The 27,341-nt window shown below is 40.7% G+C and overlaps 1 protein-coding gene across 1 annotated transcript in view; it reads right to left on the reverse strand.

The window, feature by feature from the left end:
• Positions 1-1,241: 1,241 nt before the first annotated feature.
• Positions 1,242-27,341, reverse strand: part of FAT4 (FAT atypical cadherin 4) — a 149,739-nt gene continuing 123,639 nt past the window's right edge. The window contains exons 10-17 of the mRNA XM_075036840.1: positions 23,556-23,660; positions 21,855-22,162; positions 17,984-18,069; positions 16,375-16,554; positions 15,371-15,495; positions 14,017-14,234; positions 9,096-9,357; positions 1,242-4,811 (exon numbers count right to left, since the gene is read on the reverse strand). Of these exons, the coding sequence (XP_074892941.1) occupies positions 2,929-4,811; positions 9,096-9,357; positions 14,017-14,234; positions 15,371-15,495; positions 16,375-16,554; positions 17,984-18,069; positions 21,855-22,162; positions 23,556-23,660 (3,167 nt within the window). The 3' untranslated portion in view covers positions 1,242-2,928. The remainder of the gene's footprint in view (positions 4,812-9,095; positions 9,358-14,016; positions 14,235-15,370; positions 15,496-16,374; positions 16,555-17,983; positions 18,070-21,854; positions 22,163-23,555; positions 23,661-27,341) is intronic.

Raw genomic sequence — 27,341 nt, forward strand, 5'->3', positions numbered from 1 at the left:
AAGGAAATCAGTAAAATATACTTTTGCCTATCATAGAAAGTGTCAAAATTTAGAGGAATACAGTTTGGTAAACTGCATTAAAGTTACGCCATAAATTTTGTGTAAGTCCACATTGCATATTATTTTCCTTTAACAAAACTGTTTGATAATCTCAGAATGCTTAACTGGCATAATGCAGTTCTCAATATGTTTGGTGTTACATTTAAAAGATTTCATTTGTTAAAGTTTTCATGTGTTATTAAAATCACTGCTTGGATGTGGTACAGTTTGTATTAAAGGATAATATTCAAATTAAACATACAGCTTTTTAACAGATGTTTAATTACAACAGCTTCTCAAACTCCAAAATCATTTGTGGATCTCTTGTTATTTCAGATGAAACTACTTATATACAAATGTGGGCTACTTTGGCCCATTATCTTTTCACTATTGTGGGGTGAGATGAAATTGGCAGCATTTTTAGCCAAAAAGAGTAGGTTCCTCATTGCCGGTTCTGAGACAAGCTGACCAAAAAACTCTAAAACAAATGAGTGACAGATAAAACCCCCTGAATTGTTATTCTTTTTCTAAGTTCTTTAAACAAAATACCGCCAATTCAAAGTGTAACCTCAGAACTCACCTTTCGCCTGCAGTCTTAACTTTTTCACTCTTTGCATTCTCCAGCAAGTTGTCTAAGTTTGATTTACTCTCTTATAAATATACAAGAATGCAGTTATTTATTGTTCAACTGCTGCTTTATTAAAGCAAGCTCTTGTTCTCACACTCCTAACTATCCATGTACTGGAAGGCTTCAGCTTTGAGCGAAGGTGGAAGTCTTGGTTAACAAACATAAAACCAGTTGCTACTAATAAACCCCTACGGACTAAAATACTGTTTTAGTATGTTATTAGAAATCTGAAAGTAGATTTGGTACTTTTTGACGTTATCTTAGGCTCCACAACATCACAATACCATCTCTCCTGCATCTTCCTGAGATAGGTGAAACCTGCTGGTTTTCGATCATATCAAGGTCACTCATGAAATACAAGAGGGATATGCTGAATGCTTCTCGCACCTTTGGTGAAATTCATCCCTTTGTAAGGGACAACCACACTGGACTCAGTGGGACCTCAAGAAGTGTACTGGGCTTGTGCTGCCCCTCTGCAGAGAGATTCATTTAATTTCCACAGTGATAACAGTGCTGCCTTCACTATGAATGAACTCCAAATGCGCCATTTCACATCATCACCTTGCTTCTTAAAGCCCATTTTCTGAATAAAAAGCTGGCAGAAGTGAAGATCAAGAAGTGGAAGTTAAGAGAGAGAGAAAAGATGAAAGGTTTCCAATAACACACTCTAAAGATTTTAAATAAATATTTTAATTCTATTATTGGCATTTACAGGTAGAAAGCATACAGTATGTTACAATTTTATCAAAATGTGAAAAATATGGATGTTACATAAGTAACAAATGTAAAAAAAGTATTCTTCTTACCTTCCCTGAAAGTAAGAAAACTATTCAGCATAGGAAAATATTGATATAAAAACACAGCTTAGGTAAAAAAAAAAAAAAAAAAAAATTGAAGTTTTTACACAGTACGATAGGTTCATCAGATCTGCATGAAGATGTAAGGACTCTGTGACGTTCTACTTTACCTAAAACTTTAGGGAATCTGGGACAAACAGTAAGCTACATTAATGAATCTACAAGTAGTTTTCCCTCATATCCGCTCCAAAATGCTAGAGTGCAGTAATTTTCTATACAATAAATAATTCTTCAAAGTTTCCATCATAGAAAATCATATAATGCAGAAAATGCCACTCCAAGGTCACAAAGGCTAGGCAGTGCTTTAATAATAATTATGATAATACTTATTATAGTGCTTTATAATGTCTAAGCACTTCAGACGAGTTAACTAATTAGTCCTCACAACACCCCTGTGAGGTAGGTGAGTAAGTGTTTTTCCTACCTTTCCATAGTACAGATGGGAAGATGAAATCCGGGGAGAAGCACGGACTGCAGCAGCAGCACAGCCGAGATGAGAGGCCAAGAGATGTGGAAATCGAGGGGTTTGTCCCTCGCTCCTGTTGATGGTGCTGCTGGGAGCCAGGCTACACGGCTGGGCTGGGCTGGGCTGGGCTGCCGACCGCCAGTCGCTCCCCTCCCACTGGAAGCACTGAGGGGGGGCGGGCAGGGACCAGGGTTAAGCATCCCCAAATACTTCATAGAGAATCAGAAGCTCTCACACAACTTTGTCAAAAAACAAAACAAAACAAAACAAAAAAAGGGGGAAAAAACCGCAAACAAACAAATAAACAAGCTGAAAAGAAAAAAAAACCTCCTAAAGTGCTGACTGGCTTGAGCTGCTTCTAGCACCTCTTGTATGGAATAAGACTTACAGCACTGTTGCCAGCAATTATTCAAGCTGATTTCATCCATAAAGTTACATGTGAGCAACTGCAGGATATGGTAACTACATTTTCTGAGACACCTTACTACTGTAATTCCTTCATTCACCATCCTTCTTCCATGCACTTCTCAAGGAAAATTAAATCCTCAATACTCTTGCATCGTAAAACATGTTAGTAGCTGGAGACAATATGCACATCCTTCACAATTAAAAAGAATTAGTTCATTTTCAGAACAAAGCATTATTAATTTAAGACTCACAAACCAAACAATGGTAAATAGGAAACCCTTTTCAAAGGCTGCATGCCAAATATCTTGTTTTCAAATACAACGCATGCAGGAGAAATAAATTCATCCAAGCATAATTAAATTAAAAATGTTTTAAGTCTCTTTCAGCAGCATAATGGTTATTATTTTTAAAGTCTCCTCCAACCAAACTGGCCTGGGGTTCAAATGCTGACCTTTGTTTTTTTCTACAACCATATAATGGTTTGACCGGTCCCCGTGGCTTTGCGCTGCGGCAATACCGGGAGACAAAGCCTATACATACTGCTCTGCTTCCCCGTCCTTGGAAACAGGCTTCGTTGTACCACCTTTGCCGTCTTCACTCGCTGCTGCTGCTGCTGCTGCTGCTGCTGCTGTTTTTTCAGGAAGCGATGCCAAATCTTTGAAAACATCCACATAATGCCCAAAGCCCGGGCCCCAGTTCAAGAGGTTGTCCCAGTTGAAGCTTCCCGCTTGCTGCCCCAGCTTCACGGGCAGGGAGCTCTCCCCGGCGGCGGTCGCCTGTGCCCCCACCGGCCCCCCCTCGCCTCGGCGGCCAGGGTACCGCCGGGGCTTCAGCCTGGCGCCGTAGTTGTCCTCGTCATCCGCGTCGGACTCGTTGACCTGGGATAACTTGGGCATCCTGGAGGTGTACGCGATGGGCTTATCCCTGTCGTACTCCATCTCTGAGCAGGTGAAGGACTCGTGGGAGTCGCTGTCGGAAGAGGACTCGGGCGCGGGGATACCGTCGGCCGGGTTCCTCGTCCGGGACAGCGGCCTTCTGCAGTCCTCCTCGGAAGAGGACCGGCCGTGGTCTGCGCTGCAGATGCTGGGGTTTCTGGGGCGAGGGGTGTTCAGTCTCTCCACCTCTTCGATGGACAGCCCCACCGGAGGAGCAGTCTCCAGAGGGATCTGCCCGATGGGCTGCTTCAGGCGGCTTCCCGGTCGGGAACCGTGGCTCGCCATGGTCTGTGGACTCTTACTTCTCCTCCCCAGCCGAGTGGCGTAGTTAAAAATGCCGGGCTGGCAGACGTCGTTGTGCATCTCCAGCGGGCTCCCTTCCCTTATGGCGAGGTGCAGCTCCCTCGCCGGACTGTGCCTGTAGAAAGTCGACGATTTGGAGAAGGGCGCAGGGCTGTGCCGAGACAGGGGGTTGGGAGTAGGGCATGCCGAGTGGCTTAGAGACGTTGTCCTCAAGCCCTGCCCGTAGGCGGGCTGGTAGGTCAAGCTGCTGGCTCCCAGGGGCATGGGGGACTGGCGCGCGAAGCCCAGCGGGCTGTGCCTCTGGATGGAGAACTTGGGCGTGTGGCTCCGGAACTGCTTGTAGTGCTGGATGATGTCGGCGTCCGAGGGGGCGATGCTGCTGGCGTTGTCGATGTCGTAGTGCTCGATCTCGGGCTCGGGGGAAGCCAGCGGGGCGCTGGGGATCGTCTCGGGGGCGTGCGGGATGTCGGTTTCGTCGTAGATGAGATAGGGGTTTTCTCTTTCGATGATATCGGGTTTCGGGTTCCCTTCGGGCTGCTTCCGGACGGTCATGTCATCGCCGTAGGGCGGGATGTTGTCAGGGTCATCAAACGCCACGTTCTCGCTCCCTTTTTTCTTCTTCTCCTTCGTTTTCTTCTCCTCTTTCGGGACTTTCGACTTCTTTCCTCGGCACTGGTTGCAGAGGATGAGGCTGAGGACCAGCAGCGCCAGGACCGTCGCGCAGCTGCCCACGATAGCCGGCACAGCCCAGAGGGGCAGGGACAGCTCGGCGGGGTGCAGGGACGGGAGGCAGACGTGGCCGCCGTTGATCCCCGCTCTACACTCGTGGCCTGGGGCGCACGAGACCCCCAGGCACGCCACCACCGCCTCGCACGTCCGTCCGGCGTACGCCTCGGGGCAGCTGCAGGTGAAGCCGGCGTGCGCCCCGGGCTCGCAGCTGCCCCCGTTTTGGCAGGGGCTGGAGGCACAGGCGCCCGGTGGGACGCACTGGTAGGCGTACCACTGGTTGATGCACATCAGCTCACCCCAGCAGGGACCGCTGGCGCAGACGTTGGGGCCGCGGCAGCCGATCTTCACCGAGGGGTCTGTTTTGGAGAGAGTGGCGAGGCTGTGCTTGCCAGCGAAGGGAAGGCTCTCCCCGCCGTACTTGATGTAGGAGATGCAGCCGTCGAAGCCTAGGAGGAAAAGCAACAGTCACGTCGGGACCCGAAGACTGAGTCTGCACTGTCCACAGAGGCCAGAGACACTCTGAGCGTCGACGTCACGCTAAAGGGGCAACCTTTTGGATCAGCAGATAACAAGATGTGTGGTGTGCCTCTCGCCCCCCGAAGTGGAAGGGGAAACACAAGCACAGAAGCAACAAAATGGAAACCCCGATGCTACAACGGAGGCGACGGCCTTATTTCGTGATGTGGTTTTAAGCAGCGTGCGGGGTAAATCACGCTGTTGGTTATGCACGTGAAGCCTCCATATTTTCATGACTGAATTTTACGCGTACTGAGCTTACGGTTGCTTCCCCACGTTTTTACCTTGCGTTGTGATTAATGTAAAAATACCTGCAATATTATCCACATAACAGTGCAATATCTGAGTAAGTTCACTTATTTCCCTAGAAGGATGGCCCACTCACAGATGTTTCAGTACCTGACAAGCTGTACTGAATCCTCTAGACTCAGGTGTAAGGAATGTTTTGTTGCCTCTGTTAAATATTTCCTCTTAGGTTGCGATGACTATTTTGTTCATAAACTTTTGATAATTTTGGGGGGTTCATATTAGCTAGGAACTGAAATCTGCTTTTAAGCAGAACAAGATTAAGTAAAGGCTGGTCATGCCTGGAGCTTCTGACATAAATTCTATACACGTGCCTTTTAAAACGAATGATTTTCACATCTAAGCTGTGCATAGAAATGGAGATTAAAGATAAGGAAGTAATTAAGTAATTTCTCTGAAGATCTATGCATGGCACTTACGTAAATGATACCAAGATATCTTGCAAAAAGTATTTGATTCTCTTAAGTCTGCCAAATAAGAATTCAGAAAGAAACCATGTTTTTTAACTTTAACACTAAGATTTCAAAGCAACGATAATATTCTTGGGTGAGTAAATAAAATGTACCAAAACCTGCAATTAAGATGCTGAAATTAACATATCATGTTTTCTAGAAGGCCTGTAAGACATTTTGCACTCTCGTTGCTTTCATTAAATCTGAAAAAACAGGCAATTGCAAGCAGAAGCCTAAATACAATTTGAAATGTGGATCTGGCTTTTAAGAATTACACAGGCTGCACAGGAGCAGGAACTACTGTCCAATTAGAAAGTACCTACCTCAAGCTTGGAGTCTGGGAATAAAACTCAAATCGTGGAAAAAACATAATACAAAATGAAATGAAAAAATGCATTTTGGGTAAAAACAGATTGCTCACACATAAACTCAACGCTGCTGCTCACTGAGCAGATTAGATCTGAGGTTTGCAATGCACATGGATACTTTTGTGATTGTAGCGTGCTTATCTTACAGATAGGCTCATCGCAGGACGTCTGAGGGTTATATTCTCAGATCTTTATTATAATGTAGTTTCCCCTTGAAGCAAAATTATTTTTCTAAAATACTAAGCAATGAGCAAATGGTTGGATTTTGCGGAAACATTATATTTTCTAAAAATATATTGTTAAACTGACTCAATTTTCAATTTAAAGACCCATTTCACTGAAACCAAATGAAAGGCTCCATTGTTCAGTAAATAAGCCAAGAATTCAAATGGTTACCATAGGGAAAAATCTATTCTAATAGTATTTAATGTCTTTAAAATGAATTTGAACACATATTCCTTCTAATGACTTCATTCAAGATACTTAAATGTTTTTGTTTCCTAATTTTCCCATATTTCTAAAACTTCTTATCATCCACACAGAGAAACCTGTGCGCAGCTGCCTTGGCTCTGCTCGCACAAAACATTAGCTTCCATTCCCCTTTGCTTGTGTGCTTTCCCATTTCCCGTATTCTGAGCTGAAGTTGCCTATCGTGCTTCAGCTAAGCCTCCTGTCTTACTGTCTCCTAAAGTCATGGCCATACTTTCACATCCCTGAATTTTGAGCGACCTTTTCCCAAACTTCCCACAGCTTGGTTGTAGGGCTACCCTGTCAGTGGTGATGGCGAGTTTGAGTGCTGAGAGAGCCCAAGGAGACGGGATTATCCCTGGCCTTTGTGCGGTGGTTATGTGTGAGGTTGCAGGAGAATCCAGCCCTTTGCCAGCCTAATAATTCTCTGTGTTACCCAGACTTAATCCTTTCTGCAAGGGTTTTAGGATAGTGCAACTTTATGCTGACCTCTACTCAGAGATGTGACAAAATGGTATAGAGAGATGTGTTTGTAAATTATGCTTTCAGTGTCCGCATGCGTGGTTGCTGTGGGAAACATATTTATTTCTCCTTAACTTGTGATGGATTCTCCTTGGGATGCTGTGTGTAGTGCGAGGTTTATAGGAGGACACTATTCAAGACCAAGTTTATCAGCTATTATCAATAAAAATAATCAACAAGGAGAAGGAAAGTGCCACTACTCGGTTCTGAAGCATCACACTTGGGTGAAACAACAAACAGGAGCAAATTTTCCATGCATTAGTGGTGTCAGAGAAAGGCTCATTTCTGCAAATGTATTGCTGGAATGGAAAAACAGCCACTATGAATGGTAACTTTGTGAATAACTGTGGAAATCTCTGTAAAAACGGGTAGCGCAGAGATAAACATTATGAATATTTACTCTGTCAGGAAATAGCAAATATACTCAAGTTGTATGAGGTGATATCACAGATTTATAAACTTCAAAGTATGTTGGTTTAAAATCTGAACACCCTCTGATGTCAGAAATGAAATACGAGTGGGTATCAACATCAAATATGTTTCACTGAGAGATGCAAGTCGTGTGGTCTAAAGGGAGATGAAAGACCCTTCTAAGTTTTGCAAGCATGCTATTTCTGTTTTTTTTCCATTCTGACAGAGATGTGTTTTCTTTCAGCATTACTTATATTTTCATCTTCTCCTGTTTTTACATTCTCAAATGAAGAAGAAATTGAGGATTTAGGTTCAGGTGGGAGCCCAAGCAAAATGGACGATTACCTTGCCACATGCTTGGTGGTCCCTTGCAGCAGTGACGGGATAAACAGCAATTGGGATTTTGTCAGGTCTACCCAGCTTTGAAAACTTTATTGGATATACCAGCTTCACAACCCTGGAACTGTCACCCATGTATGTTTTTGTCTGCCTCTAACAGTACTGCAGATATTTTTGACTCTGAGTTCATGCAGAGTTTTATACCTCCCCCTTGTAAATCCTTGGTATGTTGTACACAATGTAATCCAATATTAAAATAAAATAAAATCATATGAATAAGAGATTTTGGATTGTGTATTCCTAATGGAAGCCAGACATTCCTAATTTGTCTGCCACAGCATCAGGCAGTGGTGAGAAGCTAGTGTCCTCAATTTTCTTTGTTCCAGCTTTCTTAAAAGTCTCTGACTTTTCCATGCATAGGCTGCTCATAAAACATACATGTAAAAAGGGTAAAGGTTAGCATAGCATCCATATGATTTCATACCACATTTCATACAAATTCACAATACACAGATGTGAAGTGTGAATTTGCTCCACTCAACGATTCTTTAGCTGGTCACAATTCTTGAAGTCAGGAAGATTTTTCAATATAAAAACTCTGTGAAACTAACGCCTGCATTGTCTGGAGTATCTCACAGTTTGTAGCTGAAAATCACTTCCATCTTTACTTATTGCTGGGGGAATGATATGAAATATATGTTATCTACTTCTTTTGCCAGGGTCTAAAACAGTTGCTTTAACTCTTAAGGGAGACTGATTTACTTCTTAACAGCTAGATGTCGGTCAGAGGGTGGTTCCTTATTGTCCTCAGTTTCTGTTGCTCAGAATAAATCCTATTCTTCATTTGACAGCAGGATAAAGCAGGAGGAAGTTGGAGTTTCAGAAAATATTTTAATCATATTAATAAGAGGCTAAATCCTGCACTACTTACTGAACCCCTACAGAGACAAAGTTCTCATTTAGCATTTTTGCCCAAGCAAAAGATTTGCCTTGATTTTCCAGATTCTGACCCAGGTAAAGAATAGACCCTTTCTTCTCCATTAGCATAACAAAATTATAACAACAGATTTACAGACAAGCAAGCAAACCCCACCCCCCACCTCCAAAAAGCCCTGCAGATGGAGTGCCTGCTTTTGGAAACAACAAGCCTGCAACTTGTATTGAAGGAACAAAGTTTGCAATCCTTACTCATTCAAATTGCAGTTTTTCTGGCAAAGAATGGAAGTATACTAATTACTGATAAAGAATTACAGTACTTTCTGCAACCTTTAAGCAAACAGAGACCTTTTGTCTGTTCAAATGTGCTTATGTGCACCATATATGAAAAAAAAAATTTAATAAAAATTACCTGCAACTGTGCTCTTGAAAGGTTGGCTTGATGGGATTCCACCCAAAGAAATTGTAAGAACATTTAGTCCACCAAAGTCTTGCGTGGCATGGAGAATGTCTCGGCTATGAGCCTTGTCGACCGACAGGATAGTAGCAGACCCATTCTTCTCAATGAGTACTGAATGCCACTGACCATCCGCAGCGTACACTTCTGGGATATTTCTTTCCACTTTCCCAGCAATTCCAGCATCGGATACGTAATGCACTTTCCCACCTTTTATCTGATCAGAAGAAAACAAAATGCATAATTTTAAAATGATATACACATAACCACTCCTATACACACATATAACCACGGCAATTCTATTCAGTACAGCTACAGTAACACGTGGCTTCGGTTGTAATAGGAAGCCTGGGGGTATTTTTCCCCAAATAATTGGTTTGTACTAAAAATGCATTAGTTATTTAGTACTAAAAATTTGGCTGCAATTAAATACATCATTGCATCTGTAGAAAACTTATTTTTTTCGAGCTCCATCCACTTAATCCTCAGCTAACCACATAAAAGGAAAACCTATTGAGAGGCCAGCAATAGGTCATGCACATGACAAAACATTTTAACCAATAAAAGAATAATTCTTCCTCCTTCTTCAATGCAAGTGTGGAAAATGCTTTGCAGAGTAAACAAATGTTGTCCTTGCCCCAAAAAACCCTTGCATCTAGTTTTCATTATGACACAGTAGGAGTATATATGGCATGGCAGGACTTGAGCAAGATCCCCATTTCATATCTGTTTTTTCTGCTAATTTGCATTTTGCAGAAAAATAGTTGTATTTTAGAAACCTTTCTGAAGAGTTGCAAAGTGTATTATTTAGTGTGAACTTTCAAATGGTGCTTACTCGAGCGAACTACTTTTTAACTTGTGAGCTGTTAGGGAAAAAAGGCACTATTAAATTCCATGAAAATTTCTTTGGCTTTTCCTCTAGGAATGACGCCTCACAATTCTACTGAATCATGAGATGCAGGATTTCAAACCTCTTATTAGCTCAATATTAAATGATCCCAAAATGAGATCAGTGCAAATTCTGCATTTAAGCTATAGGAATTTAAAAAAAAAACAACATTATCCAAACCTGCCAGCTTCTCAAATATTGCATAAAAGTTGGGTATGTCAGCTGACCTCCTCAGGGTGTACAGAGTTGTGTACAGCTCATATAGGGCGGCTCTGCAACTTGTTGCAAGTTTCCTTCCATACTCTGCATGTTTAGGTCATACATGTTAAAGAAGATAACTATTTCTCCTCCCGTGTTCCTCGCTGTAGCTCGGTCGGTCCGTGATCTGTAACACCAGCGTGCAGAACGTGCACACGCATCATCCAGGAAAGGTCGAAGCCCCAGGTTTGTTGAAAGCTTTCTAAGCCTCGCATGCTTTGTTCCAGGAAAAATAACGTTCACCTGGGAAGAACTGTGAGGTGACACACCGGCTACAAAAATGCTGCTCTTGTTTCCAGAAACTGTTAAATGCTCTGGATTTACTTCTTCAGTGATGCAAGCTGAGGACTTTGTTCATACAGATCAGCTTTAATATGGCTGCAAGACCACGCTCATGTCTTGGCAGCAGCCTGAGCTAAATGTATCTAGCACGTATTCCATTTGGATTGAGAAATACAATGGTTAATATGTGCACACACTTCATTTATAAATGCAGTAATTTGGACTATTTGAAAATGTATTGTTTGAGGCACTCTTTGATAAAGCTGCCCCTTAGAGACAGGATGCTTTTGTTACTGGCAAACACAGGTGGCATACATCTAAACTATCACACAGTCCAAAGAAAATCCCACATTTGGAAATGCAGTCACACAGACTATATAACATATTAAACACCATTTGCCACAATCAAAAGTATTTATAAAAAGATTAACCGGGACGAATATATACATATACTTATGTCTGTAACCTGCAATTGGTTTGTTAGTCTTATTCTGTCTTTTATGCTCCATGAAAATACTGCCTTGTATTTTGGTCTTTATGTAAACCAAAAGAAATATACCATATCAGACAATATCATCTAAGCTTATGGGAAGACGAAGCACAGAATTGTAACTTTTAATTCCACATTAGAGAAGAATTGTAGAACTATTTACCTGTCAACAACTGATATTTTCCATACTGAATTATGACTCTCTAGCTCTATTTCTGTGTCTTTAAAATTACATGGGACTAATGCTAACAGACTCATAAATAATATACTAGTGGCATTTGGAAAGTAAACTTTCCAGAGACAAGAGCGGTCCATGACTTCTTCAACCAGGAAAAAATAAGGAATGTTCTTCTCGGTTCCTTGAAGCATAACATATTTCCAAATTTGAAACAAATGCTGATGCTGACAATATTGAGTAACACCCATTTCTGGGTTTTATTCAAGTGGTAGAGCAACTGACAAGTAGAATATAATGAAAAGAATGAACCACTAAAGCAAACATATTCCTAACTACAAGGATGATTCAACTTTACCAACATTCCGAGTCTCCTTTACCAAACAAATTGCTTATTTGTCTTAAATCTGAGCACTAGCCTTTACAGATTTATAGCCCACTGGATAAGATATCACTTAAATGAGCTATGTTCTGATTTATTCCTGCAACTCGGTATGTGCATAGACTCACAGAATGGATTGGGTTGGAAGGGACCTTAAAGATCATCTGGTTCCAGGGATGGGGCAGCCACAACCTCTCTGGGCAACCTGTCCCAGTGCCTCCGCACCCTAACAAATGGATATGTTAGCTCATATAGGTAACATGTCATCCACATTCTCTACCTGTACAATTCATAGCTCTTAGAGCTACAGTTATGTTAATTTAATCTGATTTCAGATGAGATTTCCAGCTAAAACAAGGCAGGCAATTTCATCTTTAACCTGCTGTATTTATCCCATTACTTCTAACTGAATTAGTTGCAATGTGTATTATTTGTAGGACGATAAGTTGTGACAAAGTGCTTTAGTAATAAGGAATCCCCTACCCTCTTTCCTTTGTGTGGGTTGGGGGGGGGGGGCATTTTCCATCTGAATTTGACCACTGTTTAATTTAATCTGCTAGATTTTGTATCTTTCCCGGATTAAGGATCCCTTTCTATCATAAAGACCTCTCTTGGGTTCTTTGGGGGGAGTTGACATCCATCATTTAGTGAATCAGCTGCTCGCAATCTCAGTGGGTCCGATTTATTACCATTTCTTTAATTTTACCCCATCCCAGCTACACCAAAACCAGTTAACTACAAGAGGAAAAATGCAGAGGCATGGAAGCAGCCACAGGATTTGTAGCTTTTCCCTAGCACAGTTTAATATTAAAAATACATGGCAGGTTTTCTCTGAATGCTTACATTTTGGATAACAGGCATATTAAAAGACCCCAAAATCAAGTTATAAAATGGTTTGTTTTGAAGACTGTCAAGAGTTGCAAACAGAAGTCCCTAAAGCTCATCTTCTGCACTGGGAGCAGACTGAGATGCTATGGAGACCTACGCGTGGGTTGGCTTCACTGACATCTTGGGCCACTGCCGAGGGAAGTGCTTGTCGTGATACCTACTCCAGGTATGAGCGACGGTGCAGAAGCCATACTGTACTAACTACGGCTAAATTACTACAGTTTTATTAACTAGCATCATCTGGGAACTTTTCGGCAACAATCGGCACAGTGATGTTACCTCTCCTTCCTCAAACTTCTGCATCTGTTACTAGGCAAACCTCTGCTCTTTGCTCTTGCACAGCTGGGTCTGGGACTTGACACCCTCTGCTTGCTTGTATAACTTCACCAATATTAACAATAATAAGAGTGTTTGCATAAACACACCACTAGTGCTTTCAGCCAGGAAAGGCAACTCTCTTTTTCTTTTTTTTAATAATGCCTATAGAGCTGACCTAGCAAATTCTACTAGGGAGAAAAAGGTAGTATTTGTTTTTTTCTCTCCAGAACTCAAAATTATGAGATCTTATCTGCTAATATGACTTGAGGCAGAAACTTCCTATCAAATGATGTGGTAAAAGCATATGCCAGGGAAGTAATGCAGACTTGCTTCTTAAATGCAGCCCGTGTGTCAGGAAAGGTCTGTATCTCTGATCAGGCAGGTGGAGAATATCCATTGGGCTGAAGCTTAGAAAGTGTGAATTTCTGTAAGAATTTCTTTAAAAGTCAGGGAAAAAACTTGGAATGCCTTACAGCAGTCAAGGAAACTTGGAGCTCACACCAACCCAATAAAGGGGCTTGCCAACATCACTGCTGTACTCATTTAGAGTTATGAGTAAATGGACTGAGTCATAGCCAGGAATTGAACCATCGCTTTCTCTTGAGAAAGGTAACTTCTGCAGCAATAAACTCTTTGGGAAGAAAACAAAACTGTGTGGCATTTGAAGCATTAATTCAGCTACGTATCTCAAAATAATTTGATATTGACATTGGTCTATGGGTAACCTCATGAATTCAAGTTATCCCTCACTTCCTAGTTTGATAAGCGTGAGCCACGCTAGTAGGAATTAATGAAAACTTTCTGGCAATTGTTTGCTAGCTTAAGGAGGGTCTGGGTTCAAGGCCCAAAAAATTAGAAGATAAAAGGCCAATAACGAAACAATTTGTTCTGTAGAGTGTAACTTACTGATGATAACAAATATGGCAATGAGTACTGCTCTTGCTGCCTTAAAACAGTCACTATTTGGAGTCTAGACAAAACTGATTAGATACAAACCCATCAAGATCTTCTGATACCTTGGCAAATTGCAAGGGAATTGTTGAGAAGATGAATGATACTGGAGCAGTGCCTAGCCTCAGCTAAAAACCTAATATTTTATAAAGGAAACAGCAAGAGTAATGGAAAAATGTGATTTTGATCACTATGCATGAGGCAGTCCAATCAAATCAAACTCTGCATTAGCTGTAATCTTACCTTCACGGTAGTGAAGTTGCTGCTTTCCTGGACGTGAACTAAAACGCCATTCTCGCTTCTTGTCCTGAACTTCACTTCCAAGCGGTCTGCGTTCGGGGGTCCTGGGCTGGCGCCTCGAGTGCCGTGTCTCATCATGTATTCTCGCTTCTTGTTTGGGCTTATGTGGTAGTCAAGTCGTCCTTTGCCTTCTAGCGATAAGGCAGTGTCGGCAGTAATATCTGGGACAAGGACAGGGAAATACTGAGTACGCAGCTCGTTACAGCTTTTGCGATCATCTGCCTAATAATGACCATTTTCTTTCAGAGCAGAGATGAAGTTCAGAGCAGGTCAGAGGGGAGAGCAGGAGTGGATGGCAATTTCAGCCCCTCTATTCTTTGGCTTCAACCAGAATGTGTGTTTGAGAGTGGGAGTGTGCTAGTAATTTACTGCTGCTATCAGTCAATAGTAAATTAAAACTCACTAGGGAACAAGTGAGGGAGTAGGGAAAAAAATTTGGCTCTCAGAACTGTAATTCCTTCCCAGGGATGTTACTGTTTCCATTACTGCAAGCAGGGCTTCATGATATATTGAACTCTAAGCTCTTCAGGGCAGAGATAATGACTTTCTATTTGTTATGGCATAAAAAAAAAGAATAAAAAATGGCAGAGCATTGACTACCAAATGCTGTTAAAATTATGGCTAAATTCTTTTGTAAACCGGCGCAATAAAAGCATATAAATCAGCTAAACAATAATGGGACATGTAAGAAAACAAAGCCTAGTCGCTATACTACAACTACATGGAAATAAATCACATCGCTCTCCTAGACAATCCCGTACTGATTTACAGAGCTATCCGTATGCGAGTTAATAACCCCAGAGTGTAAATGGCTTGCTTTCATTTACATTTAGCATATGTTCTTGCATATAATCTGACGGTCATTTGATAAAAAGACCTAGAGTTCAGAGAAGCCATAAGCACATACACACAATGTTTACATGAAGGGAAGGGTTTTCCCTTGCCCTCTTACCTCCCCATAGCCCTCAAATCCCTCCTACAGGATAGCTTTATTTTAGTTACTGATTATACATTATTGGGAAGCAGTAGTTTTAAATGAGTGCAAGTTACCTAAAATGTGATATACAGACCAGAAAACATAATATATGTAACTTGCTACTATTTTTAGCTCATGAAAGGACAATAGTCCATTGTGGACTTTTCCTTCAAAATTATTTAAGAGGCACGCATGCTGCTTGTTTTCATTATTTTATAAAATTCATTACCCCATGCCCCTGAAAAGAAACTCTTAGTAGCATTTGGTTAAACCATAGTTAGATGTATATTAAAGAGAAAGACAGTAAAACCCCCTCCATACATTTTTCGCAGTGCTTTCCCGTCAGTCCTTCTTTGCAGTGACACTGCTGCCATGACCAGTGATCAACACAGGTGCCACCATGTTGGCAGGGGCTGGTCGTGCAAGCGCCTTCTAGTCTGGGACACCTGAAATAAAGCAGAAAAGTAGATGCTGAAGAACGTGTGCACAAATAAGTGGAGCAAACGTGCTGGGAAGCATCCTGTGTTTGAACGATACTCCCTTTCTTCCCCTCTAGGGATGCAAAAATGGAGAGGCTCTTCCCTGTAGACAGCTCATGTTTCTAAACAGATCCCAATTTTCAGCGTCATGTTATAACAGTCTTATGAAAAGAAGCAATTTCAGAGACAGTGAAACTCCTATTATCTGTTATGCAAGAGAAGAAGAAACTCTTATAGGTGCTTTTTATGCTGCAGAACTCCAGAGACTTCATCTCACAATGAACACTGCAAACTTGGCGGTTGAAAGAGGAAGGGTGAGCTAGCAAATTTGGATGAAAGACTGACATTACTGCTAGAACTGTGACTTCAAATACTGAGATGGAAAAACCAACAGAATCAGATAGTTCATAATCTCTGAAAGATCACTTGGAGGATATGAGGGAAATTCAGTGATACTTGAGAGGCAAAGTCATAGAACAGACATTGTGGATTAAAAAGAAATAAGAAGTAGAGGGTTAGCAAATAGTACGAGTACAGTCAAACCCAGGCAAAATTTATAAAGAAACCCAATAACAGGGCTACTCTACTTCAGCCTGAAAGGCAACATTAAAAATAATTGGCAATAGAAATCTAATGATGTTGCTTTTTTGAAGCCTCTGTAATCTTTTGTGAACTTTTCATCCAAATTCACGTTCTTCCTACATTTTTCACACTTTACAATAAATTCTACAGTCATTTTTTTACAAGAAATAGCTGACGGTGTCTGAATGGAATAGCATCTGACTTTCCTGATGGCTTCCTTTATTGTAAACGCAGTCCATTCGATACCATATATAGCAGACATACTGATCTAAGATTCCTTGAGCTGCCAAAGCCTGGCTGGGCTCCAGGGGACGTCCGTTGACTGCAAACTCCATTATACAGCCCACAAAATCATGGCTTTCCACCTGTCCTCTCCTTTGAAGGATGGGCTCTACAGACCTGATGCCACCAACAGTAACTCGATTTGGTTGTACATCGAGAGTCCTATAAAAGAGTCAGAAAAATAATTTATCAGTATCAGACATTAAGATAGCAATGACAACACAGGAACTGTAACCATCAGCTAGTCTGCGGCTAAAAATTCCTCTTCCAAAATGCGTATTTTACATTTAGAAGAGGAAACAGAGAGGTCAGTAGTGCTTGAACTAACAGTTATAATGGGTATGACTCTAAATTCACATTCAGTTATTGCATGTCAAAACTTCTATTCACTTGACTGAGCAGCGTGCTTGAAATCATAATGTTTCTTACTCAATTATCGTTTAAATTGTAGATGATATTTAAACAGCTGTAAGATGGATTCATTATTTTAAAAAGATATAACACACCTTTGCTAGGGGGGAAACCACGTGTGACAGGAAATATGATTGTGATTATTGTACGAAATTAGCCAAAGTGATTGCAATTGAAGTTATTGTTATCTCCAAAGAGGATCTAAAGATGTGACAGAAGGGCTTCTGAGTTAGTTACGGTAAACAGAAGAAATAAGGTTTGTTCTCTGTATGGGCCAATATTTAAGAAATGAAAACTGTAAAAGATGACATCTGGAAATTACTGAAAACAACATCAAAGTAATTACTCCTAATATTTTTTTTTTAAAAGAAAGCAGTAATTAGGTGATATTATTTCTTACACCTTTATAAGAAATGAGAGGTGCAGCTTAAACAAACAAATAAATAAAAGATCCCAAATCAAAGCCCCAAACTGAACACTGGAGTGAAATATAGGTGCTACTAGAGTAATAGCATTTTAAGCCTGAGCCTGGTTTTGGCAAGATAGATACGATTCAAAATGTAAAAGTGGAGGAGGCTTTGCTAAAGATTTGTAGCACTAAATATTGTAGAACTTCAAACTGTCAAAGAGTAGTGCTGTATATTTAAGAGCCAGTTGATTATAACAAATACATTTGTGTTTTACTGTCAGCTAAGATTTACAAGTTGTCAGTAATTGAGCACCTGATACCCTAATTTGTTAACTCTTTCTAGATCATGACGTGAAATCTCATAGCATGAGGCAATAAGTCTTATCCCCATTTAGACCACAGTGCAGACTACCCACGGCCATACATTTCTTGTGTGCTACCAGAGCCTGGGGACACAGATGGAGTCAAAAATTGGGGATTTGTGAATAAACACCTTGTCATGAATAAACTCCATACAGAAAAGTAGCCTGAGTTAGCAAGTAGCAGCACATGTAGAAAATTTAATTTGCTTCTGCAAAGACGGGAGAAAACGATGCTTGGGAGCCTTGCCTTTGCATGCTTCTGAAGGAGTGCAGCTGAGGTATCTATCCCTTGCTTGAGGCTGGGCTAAGGCCATGTAATCATTACTCCAAATTCCTCTGGCTTTAGAGGGTGATTTCTTTTTTCATTTTACTCCAAAAAAAACCCCCCACAAAATGAAGAATTATTTACCAGTCAGTAGAAACAGCCACATTGGTAACAGTGCAGTAGCCTGGCTCCTGATCCTCAGAGCAGGAATCCACTGTCAGTGATGCTGCCTGCAAAAGCCACGCACACGAATACGCTGAATATTACAAGGTTGCAGTCCCTAACCACATTAAATAATTATGATTAAATATGTTATATCAAGGACTTGGCTAGAATGGAACACTTGTATATTACTGTGTCACTCGGGATCGCAGGGTGCTTCAGAGCCACTGATCATCTATGTTCTGCATCAACAGAGTGAATACCAAGAGTGAGCCAACTGACTGCTTCATACAGAGAATCAGTTAAACACAAAGTTTTCAGATACGGGTAGGGTTTCTTTCATGTTTGTTTGCTTTACTCCTTGAAACTGCAGTTATTTTGGCTCATAGCGTATCCTACTCTTGATCTGAACAGAGAGCTGCTCCTTCCAAACACAAAGGGCATTTCTTCAGGGGCTTGACCATGACATTAAACATATTGCTTGAACTTGATAAAAAACACATTACAAAAGCTGGGTGTACAAACGCTGACATGACTAGTTAAAAATAACAACCAACCACTCAATAATACTTAAAAGATTAACCAAGTGGACCTGATTAAGTTAACCCTTAGGCTGATACGTCATTAGGGACGTTTGCCCCACGTTCATAATGGTGAAATGTGTGGATACCTGCACTGGGACCAAGCTGACATTCAGAGAAGTACCAGGCATCACCAGCACTTAGAGCAGTCTTCCTCTTTATTATTATCTCCAAGCCCTCGAGCCCCAGACAACGGGGTTGCCTCACTGCCCATCTCTGTCATTTACGCTAAAGTGAATCATGGCACTTTTATTTGGAATCTCTAAAAGTCTAACCAAAGCTTTCACTAAAATCATGAAATAATTCCTGCTGATTCAAAAAGGAGCTTTTATTTTATTCCATATTTAGCAAAGAATTTTCCCCACAGCAATTTATTAATAACAGATGCGCTGCAAAAAAACCTCCTGAAGGTTAGTTATTGCTTAAAACAAATTTTCAGAAAAATAAACGTAATCTCCAAATTGTACATATCAGCTTCTCATGTTTCAACTAGATGTGTGGTACAGGTTTACAGCAAATTTAAATCAAATGTCACTTTTAAAAAGGCCTTGGTTTATATTTCGATTTAGATTACTCTACAGGAGCTGAGCAAACAGCAATAGCTATCAGTACATCATTACTCTGCAATGGCTTTTTTTCCTGCCTGCAACTAAGTTCACTAACAACGTCCTGTTGAAATCCCCATAGATTGTCCAGGGTATTTCCAAACACATACTGTGAGCTGACACCTTATATTGACCAAATACATTCACAGCTCTTAGCCCTAAATCATGCCCTACAGTCCGCCTAAATTGTTCAATTTGCTATTTTTAATGAAAGCTTATCTTGAATTTCTTTCCATACATAATAAGCAAACTGCTTCTCCCAAGAAAGGTCAGTCTGCAGTTCCAAAGCAGATTATAGCCCTGTATAAATGAAACAATTCATAGAAAGAATAATAAGCTGGCTCGTCTGTATGCCATCACACGCATACATATTTTCCTTCAGCATATGAACAACAAAAAATGAAATGAGTGTTTTGTTCTTAGCTCAATCAGTGTAATCTCCCTAACTTACATCGCTATGCGCTGTGAAAGCCAAGTTACAACCCCAGCTGAAGGGCTAGATACTTGAGAATATATTTTACTTGGACCAGAGTTCATACAATTTATTTTCTAATGTTAGTCAAATGTTCCTGCTTGTTACTTAAGCATTACTCTATGGTTACCTTGCCGCATTATGAGACTTTCTATCCTGTCACTCTGCAATAGCTCAGGACTGACAAGTTAATGATTTTACCAGTTTCCGATAAAATCCCACTGTGCTGTAGGAAATGACAGATTTGGAATCCTGAAGGAGGGCTATTTTATACAGTTTTGGACACCTGGGAGACATTTTTCTGCAGCAGAAATATCTAAGACAAAGGCGATTCTTTTCACATGCTGTGTTTGTAAACAGCTGACATTACTGAGAAGGTTTAAACATTAAAAAAAAAAATCACACAAACGTATAGGTTGTCTTAAATGTTTGCTTTCAGCCTGAAGCACTCATAACTGAAATTTTCTGTAAATAGTCCTTTTTATGTTATCTCTTCTTCTATAGTCTAGCCCTCTGGCATATCTACAAGTAAAACATTTTCCTGCTCTATTTTTTTCCGGTTGTGGCGATTTTTAGCGTGTGCTCCTATACTTAGCCATTTGAATCGTATTGATAGAAATATCACGCTAATTTAGTTGCTAAAATGGGAACATGGTGCCTTTCAAGATGTAGGTGCACCTTTGGGCTTTACCGTTTGGAAGCTGTGATGCATATTATTAACTATCTGATATTAAGGCATGTTAAAACAAAGTCATTACTCAAATCACAATTATCTTCATCTTATTTGGATATATAACTCCTACAAACACACACAAGTTGGATTTGCAAATCCAGCTGAAGACTAAACCATACCCCCTTCAATAAATGGAGAAATCAGATCTTGCACTATGCAACTGAAATGCAGTTTCAGACTCAAGACTTTCTAAGAGAGAAGAAAAAAACCACCATTTAGGAAGGTCAGGAGACAACCCTGGTCCTACAAAGAACCCCAGACCATATGGCAATACATCCCTGTGCTGCTTTCGGGACACTCGTGCCTATGGAGCTCTCACCCCGGACCTGAAGCTCTTCAGCAGGGCACTCCGAACAGAGCAGCTTAAAAATAGAAAAGGGCAGTATCTCGGCACCGCTGCCTTCTGCAGCAGTTCGTGACGGGAAATCTCTACAAGGACTCAGGGGGAGCCACACTGGGTAGAACAGTTTCTTCTTTTATTCCCTACATCACTTCTGGCTTGAAATATATAAAACAAAATGTGGATCCCCAACCATATATTATTCTTATATGACTTTAATTTCAAACATGGGAAGAATATGGGATTTCATGTATGCTGGCCATTTCTGCCTAACAAGAGAGCTGTTGGGCAATAGTTACTGATTATGGATGGCAAATAGATTTGGTTTCATTTCTAGCTCACACACTGTGGAGTCAAAAAGCTTGGCTTGAACTCAAAGAGCATTTGGTTTATGTTCTGCTTTGGAAATATTATTAAAAAATGAGAGAAGAGGAATACAAAACATTTACTGGAAAAAAAATGCAGGCAGGATAGGGGTCAGAGTATCAGGCATATGGTGATCAGTTGTCCCAGTCTAGTTTTTGGCAGAATTCCTCCCCTTGGATGCTTTCTGGGGGACAAAAAGAAAAGTAACTTCCCTCTTTCCCCAAAAAACCCCTCTCAATGTAGCACCTTTGAACTTTTTACATGTATGCTACAGAGGAAAAACAGGCTTCCAGTCTGATGAAATGGGTAAAATCTCCAAACTAGCTCAAAGAGGTCAGGGATGCCTGGAATTTTAAGTTTGTCTGCTTCTATTTTCCAAATGTTCAGAAAAATTATTTTGAGGCTTTTTGTAGTTACTATGGTTAATTAGCCTTCCCTAATAATAATCCCTGTAATCTGCATCAGTTAATTAGCCTCATGTGTAGTAATTTATTTCATTAATTATTCCTGGTTCTCATTTTTCACATTAAGAGTACAGGGCATTGCACATGTTTTTTTAATTATTCTTTATCATCATCATACTAAACAAACCATTATAGGTCTTGGAGTAAGACAGAAACGAGGGAGGTTTTTTTCCAAAGTTGGAGGTTCTGCTAGCAAATGCAACGTTACTAATTTTATGTTCCTCTGAGTTCATGTGGAAGCCAAAGTGACTTGGCTGAACTTGTCTTAAATTCTCATTTTAGCATTTCTTACCATTCCAGCCCTCCGGGCAATAACTGTGTGAAATTGTCCATCAGACACCTTCTTAGTTGTGGTAAGCTTGTATGTGCCACTGCCAAGATTGTAGGAGAATCTTAGCCTCTCTTCTGCTATTTCCAGGGCCAGAAATTCTGCCCGCTCTCCGGTTTGGTTATCGTAGTTATACAACATTAAGGCGTTACTTTTTATAGTGGCAAACTTTATATAGATGTAATTATTGTTTGGATCCATACTGGGAAATTCCATATATGACAACTCTTCAAATCCATAACTGTTCAGTTCACAATGATTCCCAAAAACACCTGCAAAATGAAAAGTAAAATCTGGTATCAGGTAGTTTTTTTCCTCACTGTGCATTCTCCCAGAAACAAAGTACTGATGTGCTCTAGACATGGCTATGATACACAGGCTCTTTAAGAAATGTCTAATGTATGATTAAAAATATGCAACTTGAACAGAAGAATCCTACTACCCATAGGTGGGTGGTGAAGTATATATATTTAACTTAAATATTGAGTTACAAATGATAGTTACATCTATTGAAAAACAAAGTACATTTCATTGAGCTCTACGGTTTCTTTAGAAAACAAAAAAAAGTGAGCTCGATAGCTATGTCAGATATGGTTGTTAATTATCATCAGGCATTTGTTAATCCAGTTAAGGAAATAAATTTGTAACTTGAGCTTACTTTTCTCTTTATAGCTGTTATCTGGACTGTTTCTCAATCGGTGGTTCATTTTTTATATATACAATATAAGCCTATGTGTGATCAAAACATTATGCCTTCTTGTAATTTTATTGATCTGAATATTTTGATGCATTCTATATATTTCTTTTCAGATCTCTGTAATGTAATTTCCCTTGTGGTTTTTTTTTTACTGCAGCAACAACGAGAAAAAACTTACTTAATTTATGAATATTAGTTACATTTACAAGGGACTATTACTATATAGGAAACGAATAAACTCTGAGGAAACATAAACCAAAGGAAATAAAACAGAATAAAGAAGTTATTCCACATGATAGTAGAAAACCATATTCAGAGGTAGTTAGAAAAGTGTATTGAGAACCATACTTTTGTGTGAGGGTTTTCAGCAGCCTTAAAACATTGTAGATGATTTCTCAGGTTTATCTATTTTTTGGTTAATCTTTTGCATTTACTCTCATGCTTTTCTATATAAACAATGACAATTCTGGATTAATCTGCATTCAGAACGAATCTTGCTGCAATTATATCATGATACCTTAAAACATCTGTGTTGTCTTCTGTCTTTATGGCGTTCATTCCACAAACGAAATTTGGGATAATTAAATTCTAATAATTATTAAACTTTTTTGGCGGTACTATACACTTCTCTGATTCTTGGAATAGTACTCTGGTTTTGGAACTCAGAACTTTATTAACATACAATAAATTGAATGGGCAAGTACTGGTGGGGGCTAACAAAGCTGTTTTGATTCAGTCAGGTTCTTTTAATCAAATTTACTAAATATAAAAGTGCCAATATTAATGTTGTGCTCCTCACTTGCAGCTGGGGAAAACCAGAAAGGATGGGAGAGGAGATGACCAACACCTGCCCACGAAGCGGGATCCATATACGCACCCCTCGGTTTTATGCCGCTAAAAGTAAAGAGCGATTTGAGAATTATTAATAGGGAAAAGGAAGATCAAGCAGAGAGGAGAAGTGTACTCACCGAAGGGGCAGTGGCAGTAGTACCCCTCCACCCCGCTTTGGCAGGATCCACCATTGAAACAGGGGTTGCACTCACAGTAATTGACAGTGGAGTCACACGTTTTCCCTGCAATTAGGAAATAAAAGCAATTTCCAGGTCAGAGTATTCAGGTCAAGAGGAAAGTCAGGCTGGTATTTAGGTAATGAGCTTATGAACCAACGCTGAACGCATAGCCAGGAGGGAGGGGGCCAGGGACCAGTTGCAGCTGTGGGATGGAGAGGGGAGGAAACACAGACACGATGCTGGGCTGCTCCCAGCCCTGACGCAGGCACGACACGCAACGCGGAGAAATTCACTTTACTTTTCAAGTGTCTCATTGTAATTATCTCATAGAGGTAGTATCGGTGGATTTGTTTTGGTTTTGTTTTTTAATTTTTTTATTTTTTTAATTAACTGGTATCTGTAAAAGAGAGATCATGAAATGAAAGGAGATGCTGAATTAAAAAAAGAAAAAGAAAAAACATTTCCCCCCACACTGAATGCAATGTACTCATTAGTGTGAAGGAGACGCGGACAGCCCTGGCTGGACCCTGCATGAGCACAACATGCTGAACACAGGCTGCTATTGTACATTATATGATTTTTCTGATTTTTCCTCATCAATTACAACCTCCTTCCTGACTCGGAGGGACCACAGTCCTCCAGAGCTAAAACAAGTTACCCTGGATACAGTCCTTTTCTAAGCAGACATTGTCACATGGGGCAAATATTATTCACCAGAGAATAAACTGAAATCACATAATTCATTTCAACAAGGAAGGGAACCAAGAGAAAAAGTGAAGAGTTTAACAGATGCCGAATACTGACAAGGGGGTTCTTTGTACAAAACTAAAATATTCTTTGTATGGAAACGTTAACTACAGAAGTATTGGTCTTCACTTCTAAGTTTTTCATTGCTTAGCTTTTATCAGTTTCGCAATACTTCCACTATACACCACTCTTGGTACCTGCCTTCCTTCTGCCAGCAGTGCCAGCCTTCGCTGCCTGCTCAGCAAAAACTTGAAAGAATTGTCATGTTTGTCCCTTGTGTTTCTCCACGAAACCCGGCAAAATCAGCCACGCTCTTCCAGACCTCTCCTTGAGCTTCATCTAGGCTGGGATATATACACATAGCAAAGGCTAAGACTGCCTTAATGGTTCTTATTGCTCTGATAATGAATTACTTTATTGCTCGATCATATCATATACATTTAAGTTAAAAATACAACATGAGCTTGAGTAGAGGGTATCCATTCTTATATGCCACATTTATCTTATAATTCTTACATCTCACATGACAGCAATGCACAATATGCAGTCCTTAGGAATTGCTGGTCCCTAAAACTGTAGAAAATCAGGACTGTGCTATATTAACTCCGCTAGCTTTTTCAGAATTTCACATCTTCAGTCACCTAATTAAGTAAACCTCTTATTTTCCCCCTCTACTCTTCTGTTTAACCTAAAGAAGTTTGCGGGCAGTTCTTCCGTGGGAGCAGCAGCCTTCCACGTGTGACTGCAAGCAGGATGGAAACAGAGCACTGGAGGATTCCTGTGGTTAATATGTAACTTGTAGATTCACCATAAATCCAGGAAACATTTCCAGTGTCTGAACCTAATTATGCTTTGGGGGTATTTATTTATATTTTATTCTCTAATGGGCATGACTGAAGGATGAGCTAACTTTTTATGTTAGATTTTGCTATTTTCTTTATTTTAAAATTATGGTATATAGAACAGATCTTTGACTTACTGAGGAGAACACGTAGCAAGAGTGAGGCAGAGATGCTTAAAATAGCTCAATGACGTTTCTTAGTTTTCACAAAAATCAAGTGTAGCTAATAAGGCTTACTCAGTTTTTTGCAATTCAGTCTAAATACTCTTTTTTTTTCTCAGCTAACATTAAAGCTGGCATATTTGCTGAGTCAGCATCAGAATATGGATGTTTATTTTAGCTGCACATATTTTAACCAGCGAATAACAACATCTTCATAATTAACAAATGTTTGAATAATTCATGCAACTAATAAAAGTATGTTTGCATTTATTCCAACTGTTTTGACACAGGAGAAGATGAATACTCTGGTTTAACAATTCATCAGAGCTATTAAAACTAGTATTTATTTAAAGGAAGAAGAAATTTTGGCTATTCTTTGCCCTTCACTGAAGTGCTAAAGACCTGGGAAAAATGTATCTATTTACATTTGGAATAACGATCCAAGAAAAGATGCCTATGAAGCTTAATTTTCCCCTTTAAATGCGTGTGTATTGGGTTTGCGTGGCAAGGCTTTGGTAGCATGGGGGTTAAAGGGGTGGCTTCTGTGAGAAGCTGCTAGAAGCTCCAAGACTGACCCACCGCCGGCCAAGGCCGAGCCCATCAGCGATAGTGGTAGCACTTCTGGGATAACACATTTAAGAACGGGAAAGAAAACCTGCACAACTGCAGCCAAAGACAGAAGGAGGAGAACATGTTAGAGAAACCCCTGTGCAGACCCCCAGGTCAGTGACGAAGGACGGGGAGGAGATGCTCCAGGCACCGGAGCAGAGATTCCCCTGCAGCCCGTGGGGAAGACCCTGGTGAGGCAGGCTGTCCCCCTGCAGCCCAGGGAGGTCCACGGGGGAGCAGATCTCCACCTGCAGCCCGTGGAGGACCCCACGCTGGAGCAGGTGGGTTCCCGAAGGAGGCTGTGACCCTGTGGGAAGCCCACGCTGGAGCAGGCTCCTGGCAAGACCTGTGGATCTGTGGAGAGAGGAGCCCAGGCTGGAGCAGGTTTTCTGGCAGGACTTGTGACCCCACAGGGACCCACGCTGGAGCGGTCTGTGCCTGAAGGACTGCAGCCTGTGGGAAGGGACCCATGCTGGAGCAGTTCATGAAGAACTGCAGCCTGTGGGAAGGACTCACGTTGGAGAAGTTCTTGGAGGACTGTCTCCCATGGGAGGGACCCCACGCTGGAGCAGGGGAAGAGTGTGAGGAGTCCTGCCCCTGAGGAGGAAGGAGCAGCAGAGACAACATGTGATGAACTGACCCCAACCCCCATTCCCAGCAGGGTTTTTCTCTTGTTTGTTTTTCACCATGGGGATTCCTCCAGGTAAGTGGCTGTGATACCAGTTATACTGTACTCGGTCCTGCAGCTTCTACTGAACTTCGACTTTTTTTAACACCTTATTCTTCTAGCAAGTAGAGCCATCCAGGATGGCAGCAGGTTGTCCTACCATTTTCAGTTATCTCCCTTGCAGTATGCTAATGCTAGCTTTCCAGTACCTTAGCAAGAGTGTATCTGTTCAAGTCCACCCTGACAACCTACTGGTTCCATGGGTTACAGACACAATAAGGTGTGTACTAAAGATTTAGATTTGGAAAAAGAAAACATAGCTTGCAAACCCATTGTTTTTGCCATTCTGCTTAAAATATTATGCTTATATTTAGACAGTATTTTTTGTGGACAGAAGGAAAAAAAAAAAAAGGATTTTTAGAGAGGACTGTTTTTCCTAAGTAGACAATTTACACAAGTACTAGCTATTTTGAAATTCTCTCTTGCACAGATAAAGCAAATCATTCAAGGAACCTTACTGGATTGAAGAGGATAAGAAACTGTTTGCTGCTATGCATAAAAGCATCCTCACCTGAACACAAGTGCTCAGTTTTACTGCTTTCCAGAAGGATAATGCCAATGACCTTAACCTCACAAAACTAGGGTAGTTTGGGGTTTCAGAGGTCATTTTCCACAACAGTCTGCTGATTTAAGTTTTACAACATGAATTTAAGAGTAA

Source organism: Buteo buteo, chromosome 1 (assembly GCF_964188355.1).
Source record: "Buteo buteo chromosome 1, bButBut1.hap1.1, whole genome shotgun sequence".
NCBI classification, from domain to species: domain Eukaryota; kingdom Metazoa; phylum Chordata; class Aves; order Accipitriformes; family Accipitridae; genus Buteo; species Buteo buteo.